Genomic DNA, 25,034 nt, shown 5'->3' with positions numbered 1-25,034 from the left:
ACTTTCTTTTAACAGACTCAGAGGAAAACATTGAACTTATGAGAAACACAAAAGAAACGTATTTGCTATTTAACTGTAGATTAATTAAGAGGCCATGTGTATATGCGAACTACATAAAAAGTACTATGACAAAGGCATAAACAGGTTAGACGTGGTTCATATGAGGTTAAACGGTAAATAGACTTGTATTTGTACAGGTGCCACCTGATCCATTATCATTCGCAGCCATTCATCACATTCATTTATCTAGGGTTAAGTATCTCGCATAAAGACACCTCGACATGGACTGGAGGATCCGATCCAACCGCTGATCTTTGGATTGAAAGACAACCAGCTTTAACTCTGAGCCACCACCTATGTCAGCGTTTATTACAAAGTTTGCAAATACATAATCCACTTCTGTGATTACAGTTTTTTTTTCAATGCTAACACACTAAAATGACACATAAAGCACAATTACTGAGACTACATTACATTACGATCATTTAGCAGACGCTTTTATCCAAAGCGACTTACAATTCAGTATCTATCTACACACCGTAGACGCAGCTACGGGAGCAATTTTGGGGTTAAGGGTCATTTTTGTGCCAATTTTGGCCACAAGAGGCTGAAAGCACCTCTACATCATGTTCTAACTAAAACTAATATCATTTCTTCCAGGTTAGTTTAAACATAAGGTGCATAAATTATTGTGTTTTAGCAAGTTGTGTGAATAAAAACTGACCTGGAAGAAAACATGAATTATTTTAGTCATATTTAGAACATGAGGTAGAGGAGCATTCAGCCTCTTGTGGCCAAAATGTAAAAAGTATTACAAGAGCTGAGCAGGAGGAAGAGCAACAGCACCTCTGTCTGGTCAGCACATGGAATCACACATTATCTATTCTGAATAGAAGTAGATACCAAAAATGTATTTTTTGTGCAGTTATTTTACAGATTGGCAAGAATTATTTAGTTTTTTAGTTGCAATGTTGAAGTGTAAATTTATTCTCTTTTGCTTAAGGTTATAGTGCTGAAGTGTTTGTCTCCTGTATTCGCATGTGTTCAGGAGCTCAAGGAGACAGATAGAAGACTGAAGGAGCAGGGGTGTGTGCGGCCTTTGAGTGGGGATGCTTGTGGGTGGAATTGTAAGTCCGTGAGTGACAGCCGTCCTGTTGTGAGCCCTTCCTGCCCAGGACTAAGCCTTGCGCACACACCATCTGAGCCATCACCTAGACACAGTATAGGTACCACTTCACCATGCTCACTTATTACTCTGATGGAGTTTGTAAAACAGTGAAGACAAAACGACAAAAAGAGTGTTGTGGTCTATTAACTCTTATTATTACTACTTCTATTTGGACAACTCTTCATTCACCTTTTAAACAATATAAATTGGAAAAAGAGCTGCATGTAAAGTCTGCGTGTGAGGAAGCCACAAGTGATGGCGATTGCGGCTTCCATACACGCAGACAGCTCAAAATGGAGAAGGTCAAACACCTAAATTGAAAGTATGTTTCTTTTTCCAGGTTTTCCCAGTCCTGTAAGTTCCAGTGTGTCCTCTCCCTCTGTCCAGCCTCCCGTTTATCTGTGGGGACCCACATGGGCAGTTAGCAAACCTTGAGCGAGGCTGAGTCTGGTAGGTATGCACAAGTAGACAAGAGGGTGTGTGTGATTACATAAGTTACACATGTTGGGATCTGGCTGGAGCGGGTTTGGTTATTGGCAAATATACAAATGAATTATTGATATTATTTAAAATGATTAATATCAATAGGATTATTAACATAGATTAATAATAATGGTGCATCAATAAACAAATTGTGAATTAAGTCTCAAAATTGGTGTTTACTTAGAAAAATGTAAAAGTACTATTCCACATTTAGAGTGAACAGTGAAGGTTTGAATCAGCACTGACCTTAAAAACAATACTTCACAAAACTGATAAAAAATCAATAATATTATAAATCAACAAACATCTGTTATACAATTGCAAGCATACTAAACCTAAAAGCAACAAACAAGCAGGTGGCGAGGGGAGTGTGGGTGTCTGTATGTTTGTGAACTCAGGTTTACCAGCCGCGTCTACCGACTTTACACATGGTGGCGGATTTAAACATAAAGCTCAGCAGTGTGGGACAACACTATTACAGCAGCAGGCACAAAATTATATTTCACAGCACTGAACGGGACTCGGTGGTCAGTAAAATACATCACACGGTAACAGTGACGTTAAACTCAAACAAGTAAACCAGGTTACAAAAACACACCAAGACCTATCTCTGCCCAGACAATAGCCTCTTACTTGACACCGCTTCGTTGCAATCGACGTGTGTTCATCCGTCTTTCTATCAATAGAGTTATCCAACCGATGACCGGGGACCATAATACGCAAGGTCAACAGGTTAAGCAGCAAGCTGGCCCTCGTATGGCAGCGAGTGTCAACTTGAAGAATCCGGGAATTCTTGAATCTTCCTTCTGTAGGTGATTTAAGAGCACTTGGGGCACAGAGGTTATCAGTCTCTCTTTCAGGATCCAAGTGTGTGAACACAAAAACAGTCTGTTGCTCGTCCAGTGACGTTAAGACTGTTACCTAGGTTTTTTTTGGGTACCAAAGTTTTTACCTACTTTAGCAACGCGAGTCGCAGTGGAAGGAGTGCGCCGATGTTTGCAGCCTTGGTGACGACATGGCCGTGTCGCAGGGACTCCCTGGGGTTCGCGTGGGACTCGTCCAATGAGGCACCAATGTTGTGGTTTAAACCAAATCTCACACTCAGCTGAGATTTTTAACGCCTGATGGGGGTTTGGTGCGGTTTCATAGTTTAGGCTTTTCTTTTTACATGTGAAGTCGCAGCACATATTAGATGGACGTTTATTTCTCAAACCCTCTCTGTGTTTTCTATCTTCACGCTCCCATGTTCTCGTATCTTCTTGTTGTCCAGGTTATGACAGCAGAGCAGCAGAGAGCCTTCTGTCGAATTGGCGCCACCATTCGCGGCTTCCTCACTCGCAGACTGCTCAAAACAGAGAAGGTCAAACACCTGCGACAGACCATCCTGGTGAGATTACACATTTAATACAAATAACACACGCTAAAAATATGCACAACCAATTGAAAACACCAATGTGATTTTAATAAAAGTTAATCAATAAGTCCATCATCATGTTAATGACTGGGGAAAAACTGTTTAGAAATGTGTACTGTATATATGTGTGTTTAGGACACACAGGAGTTCATCCGTTCCTTCCAGACAGAAGGTCCTGAAGCGTGAGCGGCGCCTGCCCCGTTTCTAGGCGGGGAAGTCGTTTGCACCTAACACGGTGGTCACTCCGCCGGCTGTCCCACCTGCAAGGATATACGTTCCTTTTTGAGGTGCTGGAACAATACCTTCGGCCTTTTATCTCACCCCGTAGCTAAATCGTTAGGATTTCGGATTAATTGTCTTCTTGAAATTCTTTTACGGCAAATGCCCGAGGCGTTCTCAATGGGATGCAACCCTAGCACCCTGTATATAATAGTTATGTACTTCGTCTGTACTTTACTATTGCCTATTGTGAACATTCTCACCATTTTGTGACTAACACTGTCAAGTCTTCACTCAGGGAACTTACCTTAAGCTCCTCTGCATGCTTCAGTCGTCACTTCTGACACCATCAACGGACAGGGGAAGAGGGTTAACTTGTTTTAAAGGACCAGAATACGTTGTTTGGTTTCAGTCTCTTACAAAATGTAAGGCCGGATTTTTATTTAGGTTTTTCTCACAACAATCACATACAACAATTTCAAGTCAATGAAACCGTTTCTGTGTTACCAGCAATAAGTCTAACACTCCTTCTATACGGAGTTTTCCTCTTTATCAGTTCTCACTGATTTTGCTATGAGGAATAATACCGTCACTTTTTAAGGGGGTAAGACCCCTAAGTCCAGTTGGGGGAAAAAAGCCCAAACTCACAGATTCTCTGCTCCTTTTTATGCTGCTGAAAAGCTCCACCTCCTTCAGGCTCATGAGTAACTCACACACAAGTCCTCCCCTCTTTTAGAGCTAACACAGAATGTAACTGGTTTGATCCTGTTTACAAGAGGAAGCATACGTTTTAGAGTGACTATTCTAATAAAGACACATATACAGTTTATATCGTTCATCACATCTATCAAAAAGTAAAGCAAGTTATAGGTTTAATCATTTCTATCAAAAACTAAAAAGGTTTATAGGTTCAATGGTTATACGTTGATTGAAAAGGTTTACAGCTTATAACAGTTATACTTTTATACTTTCATACTTTTCTATGATCTCTCAACAGTCCACAGAAGAGAGGCCCCTGCTCTGCACAAGATCGCTCCCTGCAGGAGAGAGTTAGAGCCCAGGTATGAACGTGTAGTTACCGTCTATAGACAGCAGAGGTCCATCTTACTTTGTGTTTATGCGTGCCTCTTTTGTCCCGCAGTTACGTGCAGCCCTTTATGACATCCATGAGATCTTCTTTGAAATGCCTCTCTGGGATCGATTAGCATTGCTGCAGCAGGACAGGGAGCTCCGAGCAGAGAGGAAGCTGCGAGACATGGTAACCTGTCAACCAATCAATCACACATCCATATTTGATCAGAAGAACGTGACATGTGTTGCTCCTCTTTTAAAGGAAGAAGTGAAGGAAAAGTTCAGATATCTTTTCACTCTCGGTATGAACTCGTGCTTGGTGAGCAGTGAAGCATTTGTCTGGACGATTTGTGTAATGTTTACCAAAGTATAAATCAAGACATGGCTTGTTATTGTAGCTACATCTGTTAAGATGAATTAGAATTGTTCTACCTGCTGATAGCTGGTGGTACTTGAAAAGCTTATCATGATGAACTGTACTTATATTACACCTTGATTACCACACAGACAAAGTGACTTACAGGGAAGAAACACTGTTTGGTGACAGTGTGCCTCGTCTTATACCGTCAGTGTCAGTGCTTCAGTCATAAACTATGATCCTTACTGACTGTTTCAAAAGGAGAAAGCCAAGGGCCCCAAGGAGAGAGTGGTTCTGTCTGCTGCCACACAGAGGTCTCTGGACAGGAAAAAGAGGTACGATGGGAAAGAGGAACACAGCCTTACATTGCAGATGAGATCTGGTTTTAGACGCTAATGTTTTTGATGTTGGGATCCAGGGATCAGCAGTGTTTTTATTGAATGTGTTTGGTTCTCCTCCAGGGTCGGTGAATCCCCATCAATGGCTAGAAAGAAGCAGCAGAAGCCAAAGAGCCCCACTACTAACAGGTGCTCTAGACTGTACGACAATTTCCTGTGTTTAATGTCCCCAGAAGATTAGTTCTCTAAATACATCCTTTCTTCATTGCCAGAGTCCTGAAGCCAAGCCAAGGCCAAAATTCTCCTGTGCCAGGCCAGCTGAACCGCCAGGGGTGAGACTTGTTTCACCGTAATTGCAACGTGCCTTATCTTGCTATCATAAACTGCCATGTCATTTCTTAGGAGATACGTCTCTCCACCTCACCCCACTACTGAGAAAATGCTAATATGCTTTTTGTGTTGCTAGTGTCCTAATTAAAAAGCATTACACTTTTTACTATTTCTGACTCTGATGAAGACACACTTGGCTTCAGAACGGTAGTCTTCTTATAAAGTGTGTTGCCTTAAATCTGTGTGCTCCAGTATACTTTGGACCTAAGCCCTGAAGTCTCTCCTGATTGCGCATTTCATATTTCATATGCTGACCTAATAAATTTCGCGTATCAGCAAAAATCCAGAAGTGGGTGTCATGCTTGGCAAACCAATGAACTGTAATTCCAATACTTTATTTGCCTCTTGCTAAAGGCAACAGTGTACACAAATGTTTGGATTTGAGCTTTTACAGATGACTTTAAAGTCAGCAAAGTATGACAGTGGCTTTTTCTTCTCAGGAGCTGGTACAGAAAGACCCCAGAGGAGAGAGTGAGGCGCTCAGACAGCCTGAAGAAGCAGCACTCTCTGGGTTAACAGATGACTCAACTTCCCCCGACCTGTGAACTTTGATTTTTTAGTCTTTGAATACAAACCTTGCCCCACTGAAAGTCCAGTCTGTGCTGCGAATATGATCGTACCATCTGAAACTCAAATGATTGTATTCACTACCATACTTGAGCTCCCTGGTATACATCATCACAATGTCATTGTGTTTTACTGTTGTAGCTTGCTGAAAAGAGCTGAACTGAGCACAAATCTCACAGGGAGCTTGTTATTGTCTGGTAGACACATTTTCCACTTTAAAGAAGTGATAAAAAAGTAAGTCTATTTAAATGCAAGCTAGAAGAAGGTCAGAGTTAAAGAAAAATAATTTGTATCCGTGTCGAAGAGCATTGCCTTTTCTATCTGTAACATGTTAGAATGCATATATTTACCATGTTGTGTTCATAAACATCTAGTGCTTATAGCTTATAGAGAATTTACAAAATGACTTTCATGGTGACAATCACATGAAAGTATTTAAGTGAGTATAATACATTAAATAGAATAGTTTTGTTCAAGGGCTTTAAGTACCTGTTTGTGCTTTCTTTCTGTATTAAATGGTGCTGAGTTTACATTACTCTGAGGCATTTCAGTGTGTTTCAATATTGGTGATATATTTTTTTTTACACAGTGGCGCACTGTTACATTAATGTAGCTTCACACAACAGGAGATGCACAGCAACACTGAGTAAAACTAAATTACTGAGACGATTGATTCAAAAGCATGCCAAATTCTCTGTAAGTTTTCCCTCATTGTCGACTGCCATGTCAACACTGAGGGTCAGACTCTAAATATAAGAATATAGCATGTGAATATATTATTGTTAAGGAATTGGTACACCACACTATCGCTGTGAGACCACACAGAAAAGGTACTTTTTTATGTTTTTTATCACCAGAATAAATTCTGAAATGATTTGAATTTTCTGGCCTCTGATTATAAAATAAAAATAAAATGGAGAGATATTTACAGTGAAACTGGATTGACCCAACAAGCAACGCAGGGGAGAAAATGACAGTTACAAATCTCATGATACAGTGTGGTCGGTAGCTAAGGTCAGCCACTTGCTAAAAAAAAAAAAGGTTTACTTGTGACCTGATGTAATGCCACTGATGTAATTGCCTCTATGATCCCTCTTTTATTTGTATTTTTGTCAAGTTCATATAGTGCATATTTTATTGCGTTATGTTATTATTTTTCTTGGACAGTAATAAGAAAGGAACTGATAATTGTGCAAAATGATGCCCATCCCTAATTATGGCCCATCTGTGTATCTGCATGTTCCATGTTCTTGCATCAGTAAGTGGCAGTTTGAAGCATGAACAAGCATAATACATTATATTACCATGAATCGTTAATGAATAAATACACCTTTACTACACCTGTTTGTACATGAAGAGCAATCATTATCAGGACAAACTGACAAATGGTTTGGAAATTTACAGCATCTGGATTGTGGAGAACATTTTCTCCTATTTGTTATAAGTTTCAAGAACACAAGGCTCCTGCATGAACACACCTACTAACAGGTCTTAACTATTATTGTTGGAATTGATCACACATTTATAATATATATAGTATTTGAGGTGTGTGTTCCTAAAAATGCTTGGGGACTGTAATGTAGATTTATGTCAGGAAATTTAATTTGAGATCAGATCAAAGACAAGAAGTTTTAAGTAAGAAGAATTTGAAAAGAACAAAGTTGGAAAATAATTTGTTAATATCACAATAAAAACTGATATTAGTGAGAACCTAAAGAAGCGTTTAGATAATTTTACAACACAGACAAAGAAGCCTACATGTGGCACTTTGAAAGTGAACTTTATTGGCCAGTATACCATGTCAAAAACTTTAAATTCATTTAGAATCAGTGCAGATTAAGAAAAAAAAACAATTGTTCAGTAAATAATGAGAAACCAGATAGAATGGTTTATTACTATCATCTAGTTCTATCCGATTTTTGATATATGAATTAACACAATTAGAAAACATTATTTTGCAAAAAGAAAGTTTTGTCCTTGAACATGAAAGAAAAAAGGTAAAATCATTCTTTGAAAATCCAACATACAGTACATACTGTGATCAAGGTTCAGGATTTATGTTAAACACCCGTAAAATCATTGGAATTTCAATCCCAATCAACCAATACTAAACTACGATTAAAAATTGGACAAAAAATGTATATATTCAAGAAGAAAAAAAACTGTTAAATCATTAAAACAAAATGTATCTGGGACATCATAGTGGACTGGTGACTAAGACCTGTACAGTGTAAACCACATACCTGGTTTGAATCAGACTGGGGACCTTTGCTGCATGAAATCCCTCTCTCACCCCCCACACACTTTCTGTCTGCATCTTATCTTTAATCATTTAAAAGCAAAAACGTCCTTCAAAACATAGAAAATATAAAATCTCTATGCATGTCTTTCACAACAAGCTAATTCAAAGTACATATCAAAACACTCAAAGAGAACCTGGATAAGATGAGTTGACAAAAATGGTTGAGACCACATCCAGAGGCCTCACATCTCTAACATGCAGGGCTCTTCAGTTGGTTATCTGCTGTGCAGCTGCCGGGCTGGGAGGACCAGCACTAGTGTAATAAAAAACATCGTTAGCATTATTCAGAACAGCTCAATCTGGAGGCATTATGTAGATATTTTAACAACAGTTTTACCAAATTAGTGGTTCTTCATCTGAGCTTCCCTTCAGTTCTTTGTAGTGGTCCTTCACCATCAGAAGCTCCAATGTAACGTCTAAAAAAAAAAACATGTCAACATCAAGTTCACTATTAATCACACTTTTGGAAATTTATTGACCTGTTAATTTCAATCAATATTTTTAGTATTTTTAGTAATTATGTTTATATTTTGTAAGGTTGCCTTTACCTGGGATTGAGACACCATCTGTCTTGAGCGACAGCTCGATTGATTCCTGCATTGTTTTTTCCAGATTGTCCAGGATGTCCTTCTACATTAGCATAAAAATCTTTATCACTCACAGCCAAAATGTGTCTTATAACAAAAGCTGAATGTTTGTGAAAGGGCCTGCAGTGTTTTAGTAGCAAAAGCAGCATTCAAAAAGAGGCATATTCCACTTGATTATATATATATGATGACCTGGAATTGTAGATAAAGATAAGCAGCACAACATGTTTTTCTATATCCTCATCGTACGACGTATTATAAAATGTTACAAACCGTCAAGTCATCCAGCTGTTTCAACATAACAGCTTTAGCTTTCTGGAACATGACGTTTTTTGACTCAAGTACGTGCTTCTCAATAGTGTCCCTCATATTATTCAGCGTGCCCGGTCCATTCATTTGTTTTGCTTCTACAATAAAACAGAAAACTTTCATCAATTAAATATTATAATTACATTGTGCACAATTATGATGAATAATGTGCATTTTTACAGTGTCAGGTTTTATATGTGATGATCTTTATCGTACCGTCATAGCATTTCTGCATGTTTGTCTCAATTGTTGCTGTCAGACTGCTGTAGATCGTTTTCTTACGGTCGATGATAATTTTGTTGAGTTTTGTCTTCATCTGTTCTTCCTGAGAGAGAATATGAATTGTAGATCCACATATTTAAAATAAAATCAAGGTAATATACAAATAAGGCTGATCTTGTTCCCTTTGAGATTATATATATATATATATACACACACACACACACATTTCCCATTGATGTCAGACCACCTCAAAATCTCCGGTACGTTGTCATGAATATGGGCAGGGCCATCAGTTAATTTTTCAAAGGGCGTCTGCAGTTGTAACTGACATTTACTGTATTGATAGACTTCTTCATATACAGTGTATATATGTGTTAACTTCTAAAAACATCTATATTTCATTCATTCTCTCATGTTTAGTCTTCATGTCAGTCCTCAGTCACAAACTTGATGTTTGGGATGATTTTCTCACCCTTCTGCTGAAGCCTTTCTGACCTGGACTAATAGCTTAATAAAGACTAATGGTACTATTCTCCTCTTTTACCTCTGTACTGGGAAATATCAGTTGCAGTTCAACATCTTTGTTCTCTGTCTTCTCTCTCATCATCTTTGTGTCAAGTGAAAATGAATTGAGGACTCCGTTGAATGGTCCACATTCTCCTTCATTTCTGAAACATGTTAACAAGTTGAAATGTTTCATAAACGTGTGTTCCAGCATTGACAAGTTTGTATTTCAATAATGTCATTTGTATGTATGCATTATATCACATAACTTGTATAACTATATAATGTACAATTTGTTATTTCTAGACATTCTCCATAGTTTGTACAATTAGCCTGCACAGGGTTTTATGTCTTTATTAAGTCATTTCTTACGGGAAGGTCTTCTTGAATTCCTCATCAATGCTCTCAGTCAGGCATGAAGATAACTTCATATTGAGGTTTATTTGTTCCCCCTTTTTTGGTTTGTAGTTGCCATCGTGCTCTACTATACACTTCAGTATTTTGTGGAAAGCACTACCTGACTTATTCTGAAACAAAACAGAAAAAACTAACATTTTTAAGATATTCATATGAAGTGCAAAATCCGTTGTAATGATGTTGTTATAATTCAAATACGTACAGGATGAATCACCGACTCCAAGACTTTTTCACATGAACTTATAGATTTTTCAACCCCCTCACTGAGGCACTTTTCAAAAGCCCGATGAGTCTCTTTCATTGGTTTCCTGACTTTATCAAGTTCATTTCTCATCTTTTGTTGAAGGACTTTGTACACAGCTGTCTTTAAGTCAGCCTGAAATCAACAACAACACATTCAGTATTCAAAGCAATGAAACCATACTGCTATGTGACTGAGTTTTCTTGATTTATTCACATTTATACAAAATGTTGTTGATTTTGAGTTAGACCACCATTTAATTATTGTCGTTATGCAGCTTCTCTGAAGCGACATAAAATGTATGTATGGATGACATTACATGTAAGTAGTCTGTCTTTGACTTTAATATGTTTTCACAATATTTTCTGTCAATATTAATGATTAAAGACAAAGAAAGAGGTTTTATTTCTTGATCTCACCCCTTCTCTACGTCTGGCCCCTTGAATCAGAGAGAGAATCCCATGAGCTCCAGACACATAGTTTAACGTCTCTGAGTGACAGTCATTGAGATCCTGCAGAAATTCCTGAAGTTTGGGTATTTCTGTAAAAAAAATGTAGTTTGCAGCTTAAGTAGTTACAAAACATATTTACATTTTATTGCCATAATCCAATTAGTCATTCTTGTTTGTTTTGTTAAAGTAAAGTAAACCTAAATGTGCTCATATATGAAGACTTCACCTACCAGTGTCGTCTCGATCTAGACGTTTCTTTTTTAGAAACTCTTTGGAGCTCACTGTGAACACTCTGAAACTTTCATCACTGAAATGTTTCTGAAAAGAAAAGTTTTGGTTTTACGGCATGCCTGCAGTTGTAGACAATCTTTGTGTTATACTTTCTGTCAGTCTATAAAACTAACCTTAACCTTGTTTAGTTTTCTGAATTCTTCTCTCACTGCTTTCTTGGCTCGAACACCAGCTGCTGAACTAAATGAAAATATTTGCATTAATTTGCACCTCATACAGTATTTGGAGACTCAAATTATTTTTTGCATCCAGAATAAAAGTCTAAATGATCTCTTTTAAACCTGTAGCTGTAACTATCAAATCCACCCTTTATACTGAAACGATCACTTTATTTTACAGGTCTGTGATCTAATAGGAAGTTTTCTGGAAAGAACTATGTAATTTTGTAAAAATAGAGACAAGTTACAGAATACTATTTCAGTTTAGTTAGTTGAGTTGAGTGTGTGAGCAGTTATTGATTTCTAAAGGAATTTCTTTGAAAGAACTGATAAAACCGATGACAAGCATTAAGAATGACTTTCTAGAAATATTGAATATATATGTACTTTTGGCATCTTAAATCACTTACCGATGGTTTGCAATATGATCAGACTTGGTGCAGATAAAGTGAATATGCTGACACTGGCCACCATTTCCCATGTAGCTAGAGGCACTTTTCAGGATCTTCCAGGCTTCTGGCTCTGATGCAGCTCGATTCATTTCAGTCACGATCCACACAGTGGAACAACTTCCAACGAGCTGAAGGGACATGACAGCAAGTTAATTATGATGGTTATCAGTACTTTGTAATGACATGATGTCACAGTTTGCAGATAACACAGTAATACACTAAACAGCATTGCAGGTGATGATTTACCGTTTTACACATCTTGTCCCTGCTCTTGTTACGGTCCCCATTTCCAGGAAGATCCACAAGTGTGACATGCTTAAGAAGATCATTATTTGGCACCTTGATAGTCACACACTTCACTAGTGGCCAATACCACCTCTTTATGTCTTTATCATCTCCATCTTTTGGGTCGCTTCTTGTGTATCTGACTAATTTTTCAGATAGCTCTTCAGCCTGCAATAAATAATAAAATGAGATTAAAGCAACGTAAGGCAATTTCATTCATATGCAGACTCCAACTTCAAACTTCTTTACAAATTGCACAAAATAATTGGAAAATATAAAAAAGAAGAACAATTAAGTAACCCCATCATTGAAACAACAAAAGCAAAAAGCTAAATTTGATCAATAAATATTAAATACTAAACCGGAAGTGGATACAAAAGTGCAATTTTGGGTGACAATTAGGTTTTAAATTGATGATGACCAGATTTTGACAGTGTCTAAGATTATCTAGGTCATAGCAAGTATGTTTATCATCGTAGCATAATGCAGCTTCCCTGTGTTTCATGTTGACCTTTGACAGTCAGCAGACCCCGGTCTGATGATTGCGTTTACATGAAGGTTCATATGGATAGAACATGTAAGAAACATAATGTGGAACTAAATCTTTTAAAATCAATCAGATAATTCTATATATTTCATTAAGGGCACCAAAGACAATCACCTCAGTTCTGTCTGTATTTAGCAAGAGACCAATTTCAAGCCATTGATTTTTTTCAATGCAGTGACAAAGTGAGTTGATGGTACCACGGCCTACCAGTGAAAGAGAAATATAGATTTGAGCATCGTCAGCGTTAAGTTTCCCTGTATAAAAAGGGATCATGAATAGACTGAATAGAAGGGGGTCAAGTACTTATCCTTGTGGTTCTCCAAAGGGGTGAAGTTGGGTTGATTGAGATAAAATAATTACTATTACTATCACCAGCAGAACAAAAGTGCGAACAAAAGCAGTATTGACATTTAATAATACAAGATGTCATTTAATCTTAATGTAAAATGTTTGGGCACAAAAACGGAGGAAAAATCCTGATTGGATGTTGTTAAAACAGTTAAATAAATATATTTAGTTACTGGTATCCAAACTTCTTTATGATTTGTCTATAAAGGGTACATTTTCTATGGGTTTGTAGATTTCGTGGATCAAGGCCACTCTTTTTTTAAGTTTCACATACTGATTTTACTTTTACATTTGTTGAACTAAACCAACCTGGAATGGCTAGGCAGCATGCATATTACATAAACCTCAATAACATTTCCCTCTGTCAGACAGACGAGACGGCTTCTTATGAAGTGATACAAGATTTTGACTCTTACTTACTGTTTCAACTGTCAAAATCTTCCCATTGGAAAGGAGAAATTCTGGGATCTCTTTGAAATATTTGCCATCAATGAGGTCATCAGGAGATTTGTTTTTCCAGTCTTCTCCATACAGCGCTGACAGCTTTTCAACTATGTCCCGACAATCATTGTCATCTTCCTGATCACTTTCCTGATCCGCATTATCCCCAAGGAAATTTTTAGAGAACCACAACTCATCTTTCCACTCCTAAATAGAAATTGAAAAAATACCTTTAACTTCATTAAATGATATGGGATGCTGTGTAATCAACAACTGTATTTTTTTGGATACATGATAACTTTTTAAATAGCTTCAAATAAACAAACATATTCAGCTCATTTTACCTCTTTTGTAATGAACTCAATGTTTGCCTCATACTTTGAGTTCCTCATGTTAGCCTCCACTTTAATCATCACTGAGGTACATGCACTGACGTCTCCAGAGGGCAAGAGATCCTTCACTCCAATGACGGCATTTATCAAAGAGCTCTTTCCAGCCCCGGTTTTGCCAAAGACACCGACCACCTCCCTCTTGTCTGTCTCCAAATCACAGATTTTTTTCCTGTTGTACAAGAGTTTATGCGTGGGTTAATTCATTTGTTTCAAAAACATAAAAACACTGATAGAATGTGTCAAAATCAGAAAGAGATCTGTCTATGAACAGCCCTCTTCAGCATATTGTATCTTCAGTAGAAGTAATTTGCTGTAAATTTTGGGTAAATTAAGGCTTATTTTCAAACAAAACTAGAATTATCGCCTCACAACTATCCCTCAAACAAACAGTCAAGTTGCAGTTCACATCCATGTCTTTCCAAAATGTAGTCACTTCATCACTTCATCATTTTAGACATTTGTGTGAAATTGTCATAATAATAAGCTGAATTCTTCAGTTATGATCAAAAATGTGTTTTGTGAGGTCACAGTGGACTTGATCTGTGACCACCAAATTCTAATCAGTTCATCTTTGAGTCCAAAAAAAATTCCTTCAAGACATTGGTGAGAAATGGACGACCAGACAAACCCATGATGCCTGGCTCAACACTACCAGTCTTAAATCTCTTAGTGGAACTGGCCCCTGCTCAGGAGTGGAACCAGGCTCGTATAACATATTAATATGGAACATTTAACAAACTTTATACTTACCTCAGGAAGTTGTTGAGCTTGTTGTCTTGGGGAGGTATTTTCTGATAGACACAACTCATGATGTCTTTCACATCAGACAGTATGATTTCTTCTGTCAGAGTGAAAGTAAAGAATTGTTCAGCAGGAACCATGAACCAGTGTATCAAGTAAGCGGTAATGCACAATGAGGAGAGAGTGAGAGGAACTTTCTCTGCCAGGTCCATGTAGGATGCTTCAGAGTGTATCATCAGGCTTCTACTATGGCAGATTATTAAAGGATGAACCATGGTCTGGGTTTAAAACATCATACAGTTAAAGGCCACGGTTAAGTTAATTACTTTGAAGCATACGCATTGTTGCTATGGATACCTGCATGTATGCTGTTGAGTGATTGGGGTTGTCTGATAAGATTACAAACTGCAGCAAATGAGAAAGTATTTTCTGTGGCCAAGATATAGAAACAGACATTTGCTATGTAAGTAAGCTAAGTAAACACTATAGTAAGTTGTAGGTTGCCATTGTTTGGAAAGTATTATAAATACCTGAGTATGATCCTGGTTTGTTCGCAAGTCGTTGTTTTCTAGTTGGTGGTTGACATTGGCTGGACTCTCCCTGAAGATCCAACTTTCTCTTTCCTTATTGGATATTTTTTGTTGAAAAAAAAAGCAAAAAGAAAAGTTTGTTGCATCTGCCTCCCAAAATATTAAAACATGGTCTTGATATAGTTTCTTAGTCAAAGTAAGATATTACAACCTTAAAAACTTCAATGAACACGACATGTAATCAATAAGATAAAGTGTATCTCACCTTTATCACTTGTGTCACTGGTGGACGGACAAACCTGAGGGTGAACATGAACATTTGTGTCTTAAATCAATACTAAGTGGCCATGTAAAAGTTTGAGCAGACAATGAAAATATGATCTATATAATTATAATAAATGCCTTATGATATCTGAGTGCTTGAAACTTCATTCAACTTACTTGAGCAGACAAATCAACTGTTTCTGGATTTGCTGTGTTTTGTTCCTTCCAGTGACGAAAGACAATAGTTGCAAATCCATAATAGTAAATGTTAAAATTCTAGCACATGCTATTATTGTTAATGAGATATGATCAATAATGTGTCATGAAAACAGAAGTCTGTGCTCCTGTAAATTAGAAATATAGTATTTGTGTAAATTGTGTTCACAGAACAGAACGTTACCTTTAACAACTCGAGTCTCTCCTGGAATTTTGCCCTTTTTCCCACTTTTGGGATCAACTCTGTGATTTGTTGATCATTCAGAAGGTAAATACTTTCCGTGTCAATTTCATGTTCTGCAATTAACAAAAAGAATTGCCAGGATTAGTCAGAACTGATCTCTCCCATTTTCTTAAAACTGTCTGTCAAGAATATGTCAGCATTGTACTGAAGAACAACATTGCAGCATTTTTCATAGTTCTTTTAGTTCTGTAGATGCTTAGACGTTTCAGTATTGGTAGGTCATATAAACACTGTATAAAATCTGTGCCCAAAAAGAGAGTCATGGTAATACTTTACCTTCAAATATTGGTATCAACTGGCTGAGATTCCATTCAGTTAATTTATTACGAACAAAATCATCCATGACCACGAACGGCAACTGGAAGGTAAACAAATAATCATGTTTTAAACCAACCACTGCAACTAGAGTTACATTTCACTGAAGGAAAAGAAGTTATGAAACTTCTATTAACAGACTCAAGGAAATAACAAAGACTAAGAAAACACGAGTCATGTCACAATGAACGGTACACCTCATATAGACATAAAACAGTTTATACAAGTACAACTGAAACGATTAATCAATTCATCAACTAGTCAATTGCCAGAAAAATAATTTGCAACTATTCTGATATTTAAAGTAAGTTTTCATGTTTAAACATTGTATGTCTCCAGCTTCTCGAATGTGAATATTTGCTTTCAATTTTAAGTACCTACATTTATTTTTTAATTAATATTTGTAGGTTTGGCAACAGTCCAAACTTAAAAATAGTAAATAAAAAATAATGTTTGTTGGACCAACAAGCATTGTGAAGGTGTCACTTTTAGCATCTGGGTAATTGTGACAACATTTCTCACTATTCTCTGAATTTTTTTACAAACCAAACAATCAAACGATTAAAAGAGAAAATGTCAATAAGAATCACCTGCGGTGTTTGATTTCCTTAATATCATAATATTAATTCAAACGGTTACCTGTAGCGAGTAGACAATAGATGTAGATCAATCCCGTCCTCCAGGTTTCAAGCGGGTGGAGAAGTCCTTTGCTCTCAATAGTTGTCCGACTCCACACAATAAACAAAAGTGTTTTTGATTCCTGGTTCTGAAACTCCTCCCATGATGAATTTCCCTATTTAATTATGTATTCATTTTATTCGTTCTTATAAGGTGTTCTTGCTGTGAACACCAGAGGGCAATAGAGAGTATGTTTTGCTGAACAGATGTTTTGATTCATCCCCACAGTATGCAAGTAGTATTGAACAATCTTAAATTTAGTTTTTCTCTTTTGAACTCTTTTTATTGCACTCCTCTGGTGCTCTGGGTACTTTGGACTCTTATACTAACTGTCTCCTCCCTGCAGTGACAGAGATCACATGGTTTGGTGAGATTAACAGTTGCTGCAACAGAAAGACAAGAACAAATGACAAAGGCATAAACAGGTTCATATGAGGACGTAAAAGTCAGTGCTTATTTTAATATTTTTTTATGTTGCAATCACAACTTCCTGGAGGAAGAACAAATGACAAAGGCATGAACAGGGTCATATGAGGAAGTAAAAGTCAGTGCTTATTTTAATATTTTTATGTTGCAATCACAACTTCCTGGAGGAAGAACAAATGACAAAGGCATAAACATGTTCATATGAGGAAGTAAAAGTCAGTGCTTATTTTAATATTTTTATGTTGCAATCACAACTTCCTGGAGGAAGAACAAATGACAAAGGCATAAACATGTTCATATGAGGAAGTAAAAGTCAGTGCTTATTTTTATGTTGCAATCACAACTTCCTGGAGGAGGGTTCAGGAAGCTTTAGGGTTGTTGTCTTTTTTTCCAGAGGAATCGTTTGTGTGTTGAAATTATTCTTATTGTGTGCACACATTACGGTCATTTAGCAGACGCTTTTATCCGAAGCGACTTACAATTCAGTATCTATCTACACACCGTAGACGCAGCTACAGGAGCAATTTTGGGGTTAAGTGTCTTGCTCAAGGACACATTGACTAGACTAGTAGAGCAGGAGCCAGGGATCGAACCGCCGACCCTCTGATTGAAAGGCGGCCCTGCTCGCCACAGTCACCACACATCCTTTCTAACTTACTGGTGCTCGTACAGATAATCAAAGAAAGATGAAGAATACTGAAGCGGGACAATAGCGATGATGATAAAGAATTTGGAACCTTAAAATCTTCCAGAAACTGTTTGCATGACTTCCAGGTCACTAATGGTGCTGAGTGACAAACCTTTTATGTGGGGTTAATTCATTTGTTTCAAAAACATAAAAACACTGACAGAATGTGTCAAAATCAGAAAGAGATCTGTCTATGAACAGCCCTCTTCAGCATATTGTACTATCTTCAGTAGAAGTAATTTGCCGTAAATTTGGGGTAAATTAAGACTTTTTTCAAACAAAACTAGAATTTCCGCCTCACGACTGTATCCCTCAAACAAACAGTCAAGTTGCAGTTTACATCCATGTCTTTCCAAAGTGTCATCACTTCATCATGTCATCCTATTAGATGTATAATTTAGCTTTTTGAGGCTCAAACTGTTGTTTAAACGCAATATGTTTGAAGAGAAACGTCTCTTCGGTTGAACAAACAACTGACAACTGAAACATTAAAGGGAGGGCACTAATGGTGCTGAGTGACAAACCCTCAATTTACCTCATGTCCAAGACAAACTCACAGAGGAGAAACCCAACCAGATTAATTACCCATCCTGACCATTTGAGCTAATTTATTGATGCCTGATACTTTCTTTTAACAGACTCAGAGGAAAACATTGAACTTATGAGAAACACAAAAGAAACGTATTTGCTATTTAACTGTAGATTAATTAAGAGGCCATGTGTATATGCGAACTACATAAAAAGTACTATGACAAAAGCATAAACAGGTTAGACATGGTTCATATGAGGTTAAACGGTAAATAGACTTGTATTTGTACAGGTGCCACCTGATCCATTATCATTCGCAGCCATTCATCACATTCATTTATCTAGGGTTAAGTATCTCGCATAAAGACACATCGACATGGACTGGAGGATCCGATCCAACCGCTGATCTTTGGATTGAAAGACAACCAGCTTTAACTCTGAGCCACCACCTAAGTCAGCGTTTATTACAAAGTTTGCAAATACATAATCCACTTCTGTGATTACAGTTTTTTTTTCAATGCTAACACACTAAAATGACACATAAAGCACAATTACTGAGACTACATTACATTACGATCATTTAGCAGACGCTTTTATCCAAAGCGACTTACAATTCAGTATCTATCTACACACCGTAGACGCAGCTACGGGAGCAATTTTGGGGTTAAGGGTCATTTTTGTGCCAATTTTGGCCACAAGAGGCTGAAAGCACCTCTACATCATGTTCTAACTAAAACTAATATCATTTCTTCCAGGTTAGTTTAAACATAAGGTGCATAAATTATTGTGTTTTAGCAAGTTGTGTGAATAAAAACTGACCTGGAAGAAAACATGAATTATTTTAGTCATATTTAGAACATGAGGTAGAGGAGCATTCAGCCTCTTGTGGCCAAAATGTAAAAAGTATTACAAGAGCTAAGCAGGAGGAAGAGCAACAGCACCTCTGTCTGGTCAGCACATGGAATCACACATTATCTATTCTGAATAGAAGTAGATACCAAAAATGTATTTTTTGTGCAGTTATTTTACAGATTGGCAAGAATTATTTCGTTTTTTAGTTGCAATGTTGAAGTGTAAATTTATTCTCTTTTGGTTATAGTTGCTGAAGTGTTTGTCTCCTGTATTCGCATGTGTTCAGGAGCTCAAGGAGACAGATAGAAGACTGAAGGAGCAGGGGTGTGTGCGGCCTTTGAGTGGGGATGCTTGTGGGTGGAATTGTAGGTCTGTGAGTGACAGCCGTCCTGTTGTGAGCCCTTCCTGCCCAGGACTAAGCCTTGCACACACACCATCTGAGCCATCACCTAGACACAGTATAGGTACCACTTCACCATGCTCACTTATTACTCTGATGGAGTTTGTAAAACAGTGAAGACAAAACGACAAAAAGAGTGTTGTGGCCTATTAACTATTATTATTACTACTTCTATTTGGACAACTCTTCATTCACCTTTTAAACAATATAAATTGGAAAAAGAGCTGCATGTAAAGTCTGCGTGTGAGGAAGCCGCAAGTGATGGCGATTGCGGCTTCCTCACACGCAGACAGCTCAAAATGGAGAAGGTCAAACACCTAAATTGAAAGTATGTTTCTTTTTCTAGGTTTTCCCAGCCCTGTAAGTTCCAGTGTGTCCTCTCCCTCTGTCCAGCCTCCCGTTTATCTGTGGGGACCCACATGGGCAGTTAGCAAACCTTGAGCGAGGCTGAGTCTGGTAGGTATGCACAAGTAGACAAGAGGGTGTGTGTGATTACATAAGTTACACATGTTGGGATCTGGCTGGAGCGGGTTTGGTTATTGGCAAATATACAAATGAATTATTGATATTATTTAAAATGATTAATATCAATAGGATTATTAACATAGATTAATAATAATGGTGCATCAATAAACAAATTGTGAATTAAGTCTCAAAATTGGTGTTTACTTAGAAAAATGTAAAAGTACTATTCCACATTTAGAGTGAACAGTGAAGGTTTGAATCAGCACTGACCTTAAAAACAATACTTCACAAAACTGATAAAAAATCAATAATATTATAAATCAACAAACATCTATTATACAATTGCAAGCATACTAAACCTAAAAGCAACAAACAAGCAGGTGGCGAGGGGAGTGTGGGTGTCTGTATGTTTGTGAACTCAGGTTTACCAGCCGCGTCTACCGACTTTACACATGGTGGCGGATTTAAACATAAAGCTCAGTAGTGTGGGACAACACTATTACAGCAGCAGGCACAAAATTATATTTCACAGCACTGAACGGGACTCGGTGGTCCGTAAAATACATCACATGGTAACAGTGACGTTAAACTCAAACAAACAAACCAGGTTACAAAAACACACCAAGACCTATCTCTGCCCAGACAATAGCCTCTTACTTGACACCGCTTCGTTGCAATCGACGTGTGTTCATCCGTCTTTCTATCAATAGAGTTATCCAACCGATGACCGGGGACCATAACACGCAAGGTCAGCAGGTTAAGCAGCAAGCTGGCCCTCGTATGGCAGCGAGTGTCGACTTGAAGAATCCGGGAATTCTTTAATCTTCCTTCTGTAGGTGATTTAAGAGCACTTGGGGCACAGAGGTTATCAGTCTCTCTTTCAGGGTCCAAGTGTGTCACCTACTTTAGCAACACGAGTCGCAGTGGAAGGAGTGCGCCGATGTTTGCAGCCTTGGTGACGACATGGCCGTGTCGCAGGTACTCCCTGGGGTTCGCGTGGGACTAATCCAATGAGGCACCAATGTTGTGGTTTAAACCAAATCTCACACTCAGCTGAGCTTTTTAACACCTGATGGGGGTTTGGCGCGGTTTCATAGTTTAGGCTTTTCTTTTTACATGTGAAGTCGCAGCACATATTAGATGGACGTTTATTTCTCAAACCCTCTCTGTGTTTTCTATCTTCACACTCCCATCTTCTCGTATCTTCTTGTTGTCCAGGTTATGACAGCAGAGCAGCAGAGAGCCTTCTGTCGAATTGGCGTCATCATTCGCGGCTTCCTCACTCGCAGACTGCTCAAAACAGAGAAGGTCAAACACCTGCGACAGACCATCCTGGTGAGATTACACATTTAACACAAATAACACACGCTAAAAATATGCACAACCAATTGAAAACACCAATGGTAACTTGTCAACCAATCAATCACACATCCATATTTGACCAGAAGAACGTGACATGTGTTGCTCCTCTTTTAAAGGAAGAAGTGAAGGAAAAGTTCAGATATCTTTTCACTCTCAGTATGAACTTGGAAACTACCTTGAGTTTGTACTCGTGCTTGGTGAGCAGTGAAGCATTTGTCTGGACGATTTGTGTAATGTTTACCAAAGCATAAATCAAGACATGGCTTGTTATTGTAGCTACATCTGTTAAGATGAATTAGAATTGTTCTACCTGCTGATAGCTGGTGGTACTTGAAAAGCTTATCATGATGAACTGTACTTGTATTACACCTTGATTACCACACGGACAAAGTGACTTACAGGGAAGAAACACTGTTTGGTGGCAGCGTGCCTCGTCTTATACCGTCAGTGTCAGTGCTTCAGTCATAAACTATGATCCTTACTGACTGTTTCAAAAGGAGAAAGCCAAGGGCCCCAAGGAGAGAGTGGTTCTGTCTGCTGCCACACAGAGGTCTCTGGACAGGAAAAAGAGGTACGATGGGAAAGAGGAACACAGCCTTACATTGCAGATGAGATCTGGTTTTAGACGCTAATGTTTTTGATGTTGGGATCCAGGGATCAGTAGTGTTTTTATTGTATGTGTTTGGTACTCCTCCAGGGTCGGTGAATCCCCATCAATGGCTAGAAAGAAGCAGCAGAAGCCAAAGAGCCCCACTACTAACAGGTGCTCTAGACTGTACGACAATTTCCTGTGTTTAATGTCCCCAGAAGAGTAGTTCTCTAAATACATCCTTTCTTCATTCCCAGAGTCCTGAAGCCAAGCCAAGGCCAAAATTCTCCTGTGCCAGGCCAGCTGAACCGCCAGGGGTGAGACTTGTTTTACCGTAATCGCAACGTGCCTTACCTTGCTATCATAAACTGCCATTTCATTTCTTAGGAGATACGTCTCTCCACCTCACCCCACTTTTTTTTTTTTTACTTGTTCTGACTCTGATGAAGACACACTTGGCTTCAGAACGGTAGTCTTCTAATAAAGTGTGTTGCCTTAAATCCGTGTGCTCCAGTATACTTTGGACCTAAGCCCTGAAGTCTCTCCTGATTGCGCATTTCATATTTCATATGCTGACCTAATGTATTTTGCATATCAGCAAAAATCCAGAAGTGGATGTCATGTTTGGCTAACCAATGAACTGTAATTCCAATACTTTATTTACCTCTTGCTAAAGGCAACAGTGTACACAAATGTTTGGATTTGAGCTTTTACAGATGACTTTAAAGTCAGCAAAGTATGACAGTGACTTTTTCTTCTCAGGAGCTGGTACAGAAAGACCCCAGAGGAGAGAGTGAGGCGCTCAGACAGCCTGAAGAAGCAGCACTCTCTGGGTTAACAGATGACTCAACTTCCCCCGACCTGTGAACTTTGATTTTTTTAGTCTTTGAATACAAACCTTGCCCAACTGAAAGTCCAGTCTGTGCTGCTAATATGATCGTACCATCTGAAACTCAAATGATTGTATTCACTACCATACTTGAGCTCCCTGGTATACATCACCACAATGTCATTGTGTTTTACTGTTGTAGCTTGCTGAAAAGAGCTGAACTGAGCACAAATCTCACAGGGAGCTTGATATTGTCTGGTAGACACATTTTACACTTTAAAGAAGTGACAAAAAAAGTAAGTCTATTTAAATGCAAGCTAGAAGAGTTAAAAGAAAAATTATTTGTATCCGTGCCGAAGAGCATTGCCTTTGCTATCTGTAACATGTTAGAATGCATATATTTACCATGTTGTGTTCATAAACATCTAGTGCTTATAGCTGTAAGAGAATTTACAAAATGACTTTCATGGTGACAATCACATGAAAGTATTTAAGTGAGTATAATACATTAAATAGAATAGTTTTGTTCAAGGGCTTTAAGTACCTGTTTGTGCTTTCTTTCTGTATTAAATGGTGCTGAGTTTACATTACTCTGAGGCATTTCAGTGTGTTTCAATATTGGTGATATATTTTTTTTTACACAGTGGCGCACTGTTACATTAATGTAGCTTCACACAACAGGAGATGCACAGCAACACTGAGTAAAACTAAATTACTGAGACGATTGATTCAAAAGCATGCCAAATTCTCTGTAAGTTTTCCCTCATTGTCGACTGCCATGTCAACACAGACTCTAAATATAAGAATATAGCATGTGCATATATTATTGTTAAGGAATTGGTACACCACACTATCACTGTGATACCACACAGAAAAGGTACTTTTTTATGTTTTTTATCACCAGAATAAATTGTGAAATTATTTGAATTTTCTGGCCTCTGATTGTAAAATAAAAATAAAATGGAGAGATATTTACAGTGAAACTGGATTGACCCAACAAGCAACGCAGGGGAGAAAATGACAGTTACAAATCTCATGATGCAGTGTGGTCGGTAGCTAAGGTCAGCCACTTGCTAAAAAAAAAAAGGTTTACATGTGACCTAATGTAATGCCACTGATATAATTGCCTCTATGATCCCTCTTATATTTCTATTTTTTTATGTTATGTTATTATTTTTCTTGGACAGAAATAAGAAAGGAACTGATAATTGTGCAAAATGATGCTCGTCCCTATTTATGGCCCATCTGTGTATCTGCATGTTCCATGTTCTTGCATCAGTAAGTGGCAGTTTGAAGCATGAACAAGCATAATACATTCCACTACCATTAATCATTAATGAATAACAACACACCTTTACTAAACTTGTTTGTACATGAACAGTAATCATTATAAGGAAAACTGACAAATGGTTTGGAAATGAACAGCATCTGGATTGTGTAAATAATCGTCAGGTGTGACGTATCTGGCTTTAGGCGTAGGAGGCAGGATTCCATTTGTGGAATCTCTTGAACGACACACAAAGGTATCATTGAGTTGACTGGATCCATCCACAGAGACATAACTAGTTTGGACACACCCAGTGGAACAGAGTGCATGTATTCGGGTACAAATGCAAAAACAATGTCAAACAAGAGAAGTATGCAAAGCACAGGCAACTCTTTTACTCCATATTTTGACTTTTCAGCCTGCGTTGCATTATGCTTCAACATTTCGTCTGACCTAGCTGCTTGTTTCTCTTCAACAATGCTGTTTGCGTGTTGAAATTAAATTTGTTTTAACTTGCTTGGTGCATGGTACAAAGAGCAGCTTATTCACCAATGCACACATACAAAGTGGACAGACTTGTGCAAAGATAATGCAAACCATTTATCCTGAAGAGAAACTAACCTGAAGGCATACGAGTAGATCCGAGGAGAACTGAGAGCATTTGCAAGAGCATTTGCAAATGCT

The 25,034-nt window shown here is 38.0% G+C and overlaps 2 protein-coding genes and 1 long non-coding RNA gene across 4 annotated transcripts; 2 read left to right on the top strand and 1 right to left on the bottom strand.

Annotated features, from left to right (window-relative positions):
• The first annotated feature begins 2,666 nt into the window (after positions 1 to 2,666).
• Positions 2,667 to 6,655, top strand: LOC137878678 (centriolar coiled-coil protein of 110 kDa-like). The gene is made up of 9 exons (XM_068719060.1): positions 2,667 to 2,699; positions 2,922 to 3,038; positions 3,201 to 3,247; positions 4,282 to 4,345; positions 4,426 to 4,542; positions 4,975 to 5,048; positions 5,175 to 5,240; positions 5,324 to 5,383; positions 5,882 to 6,655. The coding sequence occupies exons 1-9, from the start codon at positions 2,667 to 2,669 to the stop codon at positions 5,955 to 5,957; spliced, it is 654 nt and encodes a 217-aa protein (XP_068575161.1). The 3' UTR covers positions 5,958 to 6,655.
• Positions 6,656 to 7,769: 1,114 nt separating this feature from the next.
• On the bottom strand, positions 7,770 to 16,992 carry LOC137878110 (nuclear GTPase SLIP-GC-like). Of its 2 annotated transcripts, none has more exons than XM_068718228.1 (22): positions 16,906 to 16,992; positions 16,228 to 16,309; positions 15,892 to 16,004; positions 15,669 to 15,713; positions 15,493 to 15,526; positions 15,228 to 15,320; positions 14,707 to 14,797; positions 13,909 to 14,125; positions 13,544 to 13,771; positions 12,190 to 12,396; positions 11,902 to 12,071; positions 11,447 to 11,513; positions 11,273 to 11,360; positions 11,010 to 11,131; positions 10,552 to 10,725; positions 10,305 to 10,459; positions 9,973 to 10,096; positions 9,423 to 9,531; positions 9,171 to 9,304; positions 8,859 to 8,940; positions 8,648 to 8,726; positions 7,770 to 8,563 (listed from the first exon to the last, which is right to left on the bottom strand). In XM_068718228.1, exons 2-22 carry the CDS (start codon positions 16,292 to 16,294, stop codon positions 8,518 to 8,520), a joined length of 2,445 nt encoding a protein of 814 aa, XP_068574329.1. In that variant the 5' UTR covers positions 16,295 to 16,309; positions 16,906 to 16,992; the 3' UTR covers positions 7,770 to 8,517. The 2 variants fall into 2 exon arrangements, with proteins under 2 accessions (XP_068574329.1, XP_068574330.1); XM_068718229.1 differs by having other exon boundaries at positions 7,770 to 8,548.
• A 5,115-nt stretch (positions 16,993 to 22,107) lies between these two features.
• LOC137878654 (uncharacterized) lies at positions 22,108 to 23,399 on the top strand. The gene is made up of 4 exons (XR_011103630.1): positions 22,108 to 22,236; positions 22,363 to 22,428; positions 22,512 to 22,571; positions 23,017 to 23,399. It is a non-coding gene; the product is annotated as an uncharacterized lncRNA (long non-coding RNA).
• Positions 23,400 to 25,034: the final 1,635 nt, after the last annotated feature.

The sequence above is a fragment of the Cebidichthys violaceus genome, unplaced genomic scaffold (assembly GCF_023349555.1).
Source record: "Cebidichthys violaceus isolate CVI_PGR_0920_01 unplaced genomic scaffold, fCebVio1.0.p SCAF_23, whole genome shotgun sequence".
In the NCBI taxonomy this organism is placed as follows: Eukaryota; Metazoa; Chordata; class Actinopteri; order Perciformes; family Stichaeidae; genus Cebidichthys; species Cebidichthys violaceus.
The sequence above is the reverse complement of the archived record's forward strand: the minus strand, read 5'-3'. Positions and strand labels throughout refer to the sequence as shown.